A 9,637-nucleotide genomic window follows, 5' to 3' on the forward strand; every position below is an offset into this window, starting at 1 on the left:
AACAAGATAATGATTTCAAATAATACACTTCACCATGGACAATTCTGAAAAGCCAGTTATGTCGATGGGTGCTTCACAGAACTAAGCATGCCTTGCTGACTTGCTCGCTTGAAAATACAATGGTCAAATTTCCAAAGAATAAAATAAATTTCATTCACGTTTCATAAACATCAGTTTAGTACTTCAATGCTAATCACCACACACACACACACATACACACACACATACACATACACACACACATACACATACACATACACACACACACATACACATACACATACACACACACACACACACACATACACACACACACACACACACGCACACACACACACACACACACACACACACACACACACACACACACACACACACACACACATGGTGCTTGGAGACACAGGAAGGTATTCGTTGTTCGTAAATTGTCATTTGCGTGTTTTACGTTATTGGTTAAAAATAACGAGAATAAACGAGAATACCAAGGAAGGCATATAGCATGTGCTCTTGAAGTTGGATGCAAAGGATACAAAAATTGGGCCACCAATATTCGCCTGTGTTTGTACAAATATGGATTTGGATTTATATGGAAAAATCAAGGAGTGCAGTCGATTCCTTTGTTTGTGCGAACATTCAGGCAACGTCTAATCGATTGTAATATTCAAAATTGGTCCAGCCACTTAGCTTGTTTGTTTGTTTGTTTGCTTAACGCCCAGCCGACCACGAAGGGTCATATCAGGGCGGTGCTGCTTTGACATATAACGCCACACACAAGACAGAAGTCGCAGCACAGGCTTCATGTCTCACCCAGTCACATTATTCTGACACCGGACCAACCAGTCCTAGCACTAACCCCATAATGCCATACGCCAGGCGGAGCAGCCACTAGATTGCCAATTTTAAAGTCTTAGGTATGACCCGGCCGGGGTTCGAACCCACGACCTCCCGATCACGGGGCGGACGATTGTGAAACAGTGAAAGATTTGAAGTTTACAGAAATTATAAGTCGACATTTGGAACAGAATTGTATTTAAGATCCGATGTAAACAGGTGTCTTGTTAAAGACCTTGCCAGTTTTCGAATGAGAATATCAGTCACCGAGTCACATAAGCACAGATATAGATATGATAAAATTACACAAGCAGAGGAGTTGTTTTGTCCCTTTTGTAAAACATGTATTGAAAGCGATGTTCATTTTGTATTTGTTAGTCCAGCATAAGAAGACTTGCGTGCAGAGTTCATTCCTGATAAATATTATAGAATACCATGTACATTTAGGTTGTCAATACTTGTACAGTCACAAAATCCTTAACATGTGAAGAGCTTAGCCATTTTTATTTTTCAGGCCAATAAACGAAAAAAAGTTGTTTTTGGTTGAGCTGTGGGAAGTGTAAAGTTATATTACGTTCCTGTCAAGGAAAACAAGTATTTTCGACGGATGGATTTTTCACACGTTCAACTTTATGTGCAGTTTGCGTATGTGCGGGTGTTTGCGAATCAGTACAGTGCGCGTGAGAGTGCAAGTGCGTGGAGGAGTTTCAGATATACCTATATATTATGATTGACCCGTTACAGCAGATTGCCTGTGCGCCTAACATGTTTTCTATGCATTTCTATTTGTAATTGTGTATCATCCTATTTATTGGCTATGGCCTGAAATAAAACATTCCTAAGTCCTGAGTCCTAAGTCCACACAATGCTAAGTAACTTCTTCTTCTTCTTCTTCTGCGTTCGTGGGTTGAAACTCCCACGTACACTCGTGGGGTTTTTGCACGAGTGGAATTTTACGTGTATGACCGTTTTTTACCCCGCCATTTAGGCAGCCATACGCCGTTTTCGGAGGAAGCATGCTGGGTATTTTCGTGTTTCTATAACCCACCGAACTCTGACATGGATTACAGGATCTTTTTCGTGCGCACTTGGTCTTGTGCTTGCGTGTACACACGGGGGTGTTCGGACACCGAGGAGAGTCTGCACACAAAGTTGACTCTGAGAAATAAATCTCTCGCCGAACGTGGGGACGAACTCACGCTGACAGCGGCCAACTGGATACAAATCCAGCGCGCTACCGACTGAGCTACATCCCCGCCCTGCTAAGTAACAAATCGACACAATGCAGAGCAAAGTCCACACAATGCTAAATAACAAATCGACACAATGCAGAGCAAAGTCCACACAATGCTAAGTAACAAATCGACACAATGCAGAGCAGAGTCCACACAATGCTAAGTAACAAGTGGACACAAAGCAGAGCAAAGTCCACACGATGTTAAGTAACAAATGGACACAATGCAGAGCAGAGTCCACACAATGCTAAGTAACAAATCGACACAATGCAGAGCAGAGTCCACACGATGTTAAGTAACAAATCGACACAATGCAGAGCAGAGTCCACACAATGCTAAGTAACAAGTGGACACAAAGCAGAGCAAAGTCCACACAATGCTAAGTAACAAATGTACACAATGCAGAGCAGAGTCCACACAATGCTAAGTAACAAATCGACACAATGCATTGCAAAGTCCACACAATGCTAAGTAACAAATCGACACAATGCAGAGCAAAGTCCACACAATGCTAAGTAACAAATCGACACAATGCAGAGCAAAGTCCACACAATGCTAAGTAACAAATGTACACAATGCAGAGCAGAGTCCACACAATGCTAAGTAACAAATGGACACAATGCGGAGCAGAGGCCACACAATGCTAAGTAAGAAATCGACACAATGCAGAGCAAAGTCCATACAATGCTAAGTAACAAATGGACACAATGCAGAGCAGAGTCCACACAATGCTAAGTAACAAATGGACACAATGCAGAGCAGAGTCCACACAATGCTAAGTAACAAATGGACACAATTCAGAGCAGAGTCCACACAATGCTAAGTAAGAAATCGACACAATGCAGAGCAAAGTCCACACAATGCTAAGTAACAAATGGACACAATGCAGAGCAGAGCAGAGTCCACACAATGCTAAGTAAGAAATACACAATGCAGAGCAAAGTCCACACAATGCTAAGTAACAAATGGACACAATGCAGAGCAAAGTCCACACAATGCTAAGTAACAAATGGACACAATGCAGAGCAAAGTCCACACAATGCTAAGTAACAAATGGACACAATGCAGAGCAGAGTCCACACAATGCTAAATAACAAATGGACACAATGCAGAGCAGAGTCCACACAATGCTAAGTAAGAAATCGACACAATGCAGAGCAAAGTCCATACAATGCTAAATAACAAATGGACACAAAGCAGAGCAAAGTCCACACAATGCTAAGTAACAAATGGACACAATGCAGAGCAGAGCAGAGTCCACACAATGCTAAGTAAGAAATCGACACAAAGCAGAGCAAAGTCCACACAATGCTAAGTAACAAATGGACACAATGCAGAGCAGAGTCCACACAATCATATATTAACATTTTTTAACCGAGACATCTTTGCACCGATCTCCAAAAAGTACCCTTACTCCCATTTTGATTTTATTTACCCAAAAAGGTAAACGTGATCGTACTCTAAAAAATATGCACGTTGAGTGATATGTAAGCACTATTTTAAAGTGTTCACAATCTGCGGTTGTACGAAAATAGGTATCAGAAAAGACCAAGAGCAAGTACGCAGTCTTAGTCCGATGAACAAAAATAGAGCATAAATTCTGTTTGCGAGTACACCTGTCGTACGAAAGGGCGGGCGGGGGGGGGGGGGTATTTTATTCTTAAGGTTTCGAAAGAATTGTTTTGAGGGAGTACAGTTGTCGTGGGGAGTAATTTGCTCGTGATCATACTACACCGGACATCACAGAATGATAGTTCGAGTAAACTTACAAATCACTCTGCTATCACGTTCTGATAAGCTTCACATAACTTTTGCTACTTTCATAATCACCAATCCAGAATGCCATTATACAGTTTTGAGATCAAGTGTTACTGTCTGGCATCTGCCTCGAGAGTCCGAGAAAAATGTCCCTCTTTCTTTTTGCTGCGATGCCTGCAGAATCCCTCCTTACGGTAGTGCTCTCAGACACCTCATAGGTAGGCTGTATAAGCCTATCATTTGTAGTTGTATATGGATCACAGTCTGAGTACGACGTCCAGAAAGCACCAACAGGTACCAATCACCTAGCTGCTCACATGGCCATCAGTGGAGCGTTGGTCATTGACTTAGCGGGAGACTTGCCAGGAAAAATAGGGATGTACTTTGCGATGGCTGACTGCTTGATGCTTGCTGGCAACCACGGTATGTCGTAAATCTCGTACCCGTTTTCAAATTCATCGCTGATTTCTTCGTTCTTTTCTTGTTTGATGTCGTCATCCTTCTTTTTCGGTGACACTTTCGCCAGCCCTCTTTCAGCCAATGTCCCTGCAAAATGATCATCCTGATGACAGATATTTACCTCCCGTGTAAACACTAATGTAAACTACCATTTTTCTTGTCAGGCATTTACATGGGTTCACAGCACCCTACCGTTAAAAACACGCACACAAAAAAAAATATATATATATATACTGCCTGCTCCCTGTGCCGACAATATATTTTTGGTTGACTACGTTTTGCAGATTGATACTGGCGTAAATCCTAAAATAGATCAAATAACCAAAGGGAAGTAAGCGCTCTAACTGCACACGACATGTGTCATGGAGTAGCCTAAGCGAGAGTTATACGGAACCAATCTCCTGGCACCTGAGAGAATAATAAGCATTGTAATGAACAAGCGACTTTCATCCAAAATCATAAGCAAGATTAAACAAACAAAGTTTTACTCTGCACAAGAAAGCCAACAGGATCCAGATTTCGCGTTATTGTGTAATCTAACAATGAAATGTTATTCTAATCTCATTGGCAACGTTCCTTTTTTTGTTGCTGAAGATCAATCACATATATACAAGGGCAGACACAAACTCACACGCGCACGCGCACACACACGAACATCCAAGCTATTTAGCAAATCCCTCCCGCAATGTGGCTGTTGGAACGCCTATTGTGAAATTCATAAGATTGTACCTGGTACGGTGTTGTCCAAGAAACAAGAGACGAAGCCCCCGACAAACACAGGGTTGGAGATCATGATGCCGATGATGCGATCAAGGTCTTCGACACCTGCAACGAGAGCAACGCGCAACATTGCATATCAGGCTCTTGACAAAACCAGGCAGCATCATTATTTTCTTCTTCGTCTTTTGAAAAAATTAAAATGATTATCTTTTTGTTTAAATCTTTTTATCTTTTTCTTGTAATATCATATTATTCCATACTTGTCCTCAAGAGGCTAATAACTGGCCTGTATCACATAAATGTTCCTTTGTATTCAGGCAGCATTGCTAGGTCGTGTGAAGAGGAACGTGTGGGTATGGCGGTGAGACGTACGTCACCTAGTCTAACACTAACAGGTATGAGATTGAGTGACAGAGGAAATAACGCGCTCTGAACTGGGCAACACTTAAATTGAGAGCTATGCGGAACCATCGACCATTTATCCTGGACCGCCAACTAGCTCTCTCTCCGCTCTTTCTCTCTATTACGAGGTAGCGGCCCCTCGCATTTAAGAACGAAGAGAGGTACAGAAAAGCGTGCTATCCTTCTCAGCGCAACTACTACCCCGCTCTTCTTGGCCTTTCAGAAATCAGGGGGATGTCATATCCGGTGTCGATTGTAAACATGGACGAAGTTGCCGAGGTAAGTTCTGAAAATTCTAAAATAAACTCAGCTAAAGTGCATATGGAACATGTTTTTCGATGAGTTTTGTTAAGTTTAGTTTGGAGTTTTGGAAAATCCAGTTCATTGTCACCTCCCATTGTCACAAATAACTGGAGCGTGCTTTCTTTTCACTGTCTTTCAAACCGGACGCTAAGCGCCCCTGTGAAAGTCGAGCGTCGTAACCTCGAAGGGTCACGTGACGAGTTGGCGGTCCAGGCTATTTGGTCTATGGCGGAACCAACCTCCTGGCGCTTAAAATTCAGACAATAGGAATCATGGGATGAACGGGCAACTTTCATACATCTATCATCCTTCAAAAGGCATCAGTTTATCACGCCATAAACTGTGTCCCTCTTAATTACGGCATTCATTACACAATGAGCGCTTCTGGGGTGATAACGCGAGACAACTCCTGTGATCTTGCCGCGAGGTGGCGCTAGTTACCAGCCGAAAGAAAGAAGGGGCATAACCTGGTCTGTTTACCGTATAAAATGCACGACTTACACACAAACTGTTACCAAACCGAAATGCTATTTGGGACCAATGCAAGTTTTTTTCCTTTCTCGTGTGATCTTGCCGCAAGGTGGCGCCAGTTACCAGCCGAAAGAAAGAGGGGGCATAACCTCACCAGAACCGCCCATTGTTGCAGCGTGGTGAAGGAATCCCGTTCTAAACCGTGGTACGGTCACAAACATTCCAGTCTCTTGCGATGGCAAACACTTCCCTGCTTTCTGGCCGGACGTTCCGTGACATCCATTCGCACGCAATAAACAAAACATGCTTGCGGTGTGTTGGTACGACGAAATAATTGTTTTGTTAGTTTTTTGTATGTTGTTTTATTTATAGATCGTTCTTCTCTAGGGCTGAAAGCTGGATGTAAAAAAAAAAAAAAGCAGATTACTGCTTAATCGATTACTCTCGTTAAATAAAGAATTGTCATTGTTACATAAAGAATTGTCATTGTTACATAAAGAATTGTCATTGTTAAATAAAGAATTGTCATTGTTAAATAAAGAATTGTCATTGTTACATAAAGAATTGTCATTGTTACATGAAGAATTGTCATTGTTAAATAAAGAATTGTCATTGTTAAATAAAGAATTGTCATTGTTACATCAAGAATTGTCATTGTTAAATAAAAAAAATTGTCATTGTTAAATCAAGAGTTGTTATTGTTAAATCAAGAATTGTCATCAGTCCGGCCTGCAGACAGGTTTTATCTAAGGAGACGGACGAGTTATGTACCGTGTGTGTTTGTGATGATGTTTTATAGAGCAATGTGTTATTCATTGATATGTGTGTGACTGCACTTTAAATAACGTTATGTTGTTGTTGTATTTTCATCCAATGATTGTACAGCACTTTGAGCAGGGTACATTCCTGGATATAAGCGCTTTAGAAATAGTATGCATTAGTAGTAGTAATAGTAGTAGCAGTAGTAGTAGTAGTAGTAGTAGTAGTAGCAGTAGCAGTAGCAGGCCATATAGGCCAAATCAGGACCCCACAAGTTGAACATTACATGTTTGAATTAAACCAATTTTACTGAAGAAAAGTAGTAATAACTCATAACTCATAACTCATAACTCATAACATTTTATTGATCCAACAAAGGAAATTAAATTGGTCATCAGCACATATAGGTCATTAATTAATAATTATAAAAGAAGACGGACGAGTTACGTACCGTAGTAGAAGTAGTAGAAGAAGAAGAAGAAAAGTAGTAGTAGAAGTAGTAGAAGTAGAAATAGTAGTAGAAGAAGTAGTAGTAGTAGTAGTAGTAGTAGTAGTAGTAGAAGTAGTAGTAGTAGTAGTAGTACCGGTCTGAATGGCGTCCGGGTTTTGTTCTTTCCAGTAGGGCAGCATGAGGCCGAGCAGCAGCGCCATGCCGATGATGGCCAGGTTGCGCGACGAGTTGAGGTCCACGTACTGCAGGTTGGACAGCACCACGCCTATGAAGATGCCTGACGTGATGATCTGAACGCCGCCCAGTACGCAGTAAGGGATGGTGATGAACACGGCGCCGACCTTGGTGATCACGGCGAACAGCACGTACAAAAGTCCGATTGCTTGGAACACCCTTCGGGAGGCCACCTGTCGACATGAGTGAAGATGGTTGAACAGGGATGGCCACATTTTAAACCGCATGACTCTGCGAGACAATTTTCCTTGTTGTTATAAAGACATTAAAACCTTTCAATCTTTCAGTCTTGAAATCTTAAAATTTTAACTCGCCAACCGGGCGAGTAACTTCAGGAAATTTCCCCAAGCGGCGTATGGCTGCCTAAATGGCGGGGTAAAAACGGCCATACACGTAACAGCCGTGGAAGTTTCAGCCCATGAACGAACCAACAAAAATAAATATAAATAAGACCAACAGTAATCAACGAAACTATGCCCCTGAGCAGCAACAAAGCTAAACTGTCCCTCCAAGTAACCACTGTGACTTCCGTTCTTCTTCTTCTTCTTCTTCTTCTTCTTCTTCTTCTTCTTCTTCTTCTTCTTCTTCTTCTTCTTCTTCTTCTTCTTCTTCTTCTTCTTCTTCGTTCATGGGCTGAAACTCCCACGTTCACTCATGTTTTTGCATGAGTGGGTTTTTACGTGTATGACCGTTTTTATCCCGCCATTCAGGCAGCCATACGCCGATTTCGGGGGAAGCATGCTGGGTATTTTCGTGTCTTCCGTTCAATGGTTTACATCCAAATGTTGTTTATAAGTCAATCGTTGCTTTTCCGAACTGGTTAACACATGGGTCCTTTGACTTCGGGGTGCGGGTATAGTCCGAGTTAGGTATTGCACCGTCATCAGCTTCCTCGTACTGGTTCCAAACCCCGAGACGTGGATTAAAGTCTCCACACAACATCAAATGAGCATCTTCAGAGTCCTGATATAGTGATATAAATAATATAAAGGCTTCTAAATGATGGATATCGCAATGCACATTTGACTGTTTATAACAAGGACTTTGATATACTTTTGGGAACATACATTTATATTGATACCAACAGAAGGTCTCTGTCAAAACCAAAGTCTTTGAAGATTCTTACACACACACCATGTTATCATAAGCACAGTCAATGTGTGTAACGAAAGATGCAATAGACGTGTGGATAAACACGGTTACACCGCCGCGTTTAGACACTTTTATGGAAGGACAATGCAGAACGTTTGTTTTGTTTGTTTGTTTGTTTAACGCCCAGCCGACCACGAAGGGCCATAGCAGGGCGATGCTGCTTTGACATATAACGTGCGCCACACACAAGACAGAAGTCGCAGCACAGGGTTCATGTCTCACCCAGTCACATCATTCTGACACCGGACCAACCAGTCCTGGCACTAACCCCATCATGCCAGACGCCAGGCGGAGCAGCCACTAGATTGCCAATTTTAAAGTCTTAATGACCCGGCCGGGGTTCGAACCCACGACCTCCCGATCACGGGGCGGACGCCTTACCACTAGGCCAACCGTGCCGGTATGCAGAACGTGCTAGTCAGAAGAAGAAAAAATGTGTTAAAAAGTGTGTGTAAAGATGTATTCATCATATACACAAGGTTAAATGAATAATTTGGTTTGAAAAAGATCAAAATAAAAAGTGATATTGACACGCAGTGACAATGAGACGTGATCATAATGACACGCGTGCCTTGTGCCACAAGTGCTACGTGTCTATACATGTAGTACTACACTGTACTTGTTTTTTTAATTTGTGTTCATAACGATGCAAAATAGTGCACACGATAATTAGTGATTGTGGTACTCACCCACGATTTCTCTGTCACGCCTAGCAATACTTTTGTTTTGTATGACCTTGGTCAGCCCAATAGCCTCAATGCTGCCCCCAGATCATAACTGGTGTCTTTCTACATGTCAATCTATCTATATCTATATACGGCTTGTGTGTGTGTGTCTGTCTGTCTGTCTGTGTGTTCACGAT

General features: G+C 42.0%; 1 protein-coding gene across 1 annotated transcript in view; it reads right to left on the reverse strand.

Annotated features, from left to right (window-relative positions):
- Nucleotides 1–283: 283 nt before the first annotated feature.
- The window catches only part of LOC138978440 (solute carrier family 23 member 1-like), a 21,225-nt gene continuing 11,871 nt past the window's right edge, over nucleotides 284–9,637 (reverse strand). Inside the window, exons 9-11 of the mRNA XM_070351183.1 lie at nucleotides 7,523–7,796; nucleotides 5,013–5,108; nucleotides 284–4,370 (exon numbers count right to left, since the gene is read on the reverse strand). Of these exons, the coding sequence (XP_070207284.1) occupies nucleotides 4,138–4,370; nucleotides 5,013–5,108; nucleotides 7,523–7,796 (603 nt within the window). The 3' untranslated portion in view covers nucleotides 284–4,137. The remainder of the gene's footprint in view (nucleotides 4,371–5,012; nucleotides 5,109–7,522; nucleotides 7,797–9,637) is intronic.

Source organism: Littorina saxatilis, linkage group LG10 (assembly GCF_037325665.1).
Source record: "Littorina saxatilis isolate snail1 linkage group LG10, US_GU_Lsax_2.0, whole genome shotgun sequence".
In the NCBI taxonomy this organism is placed as follows: Eukaryota; Metazoa; Mollusca; class Gastropoda; order Littorinimorpha; family Littorinidae; genus Littorina; species Littorina saxatilis.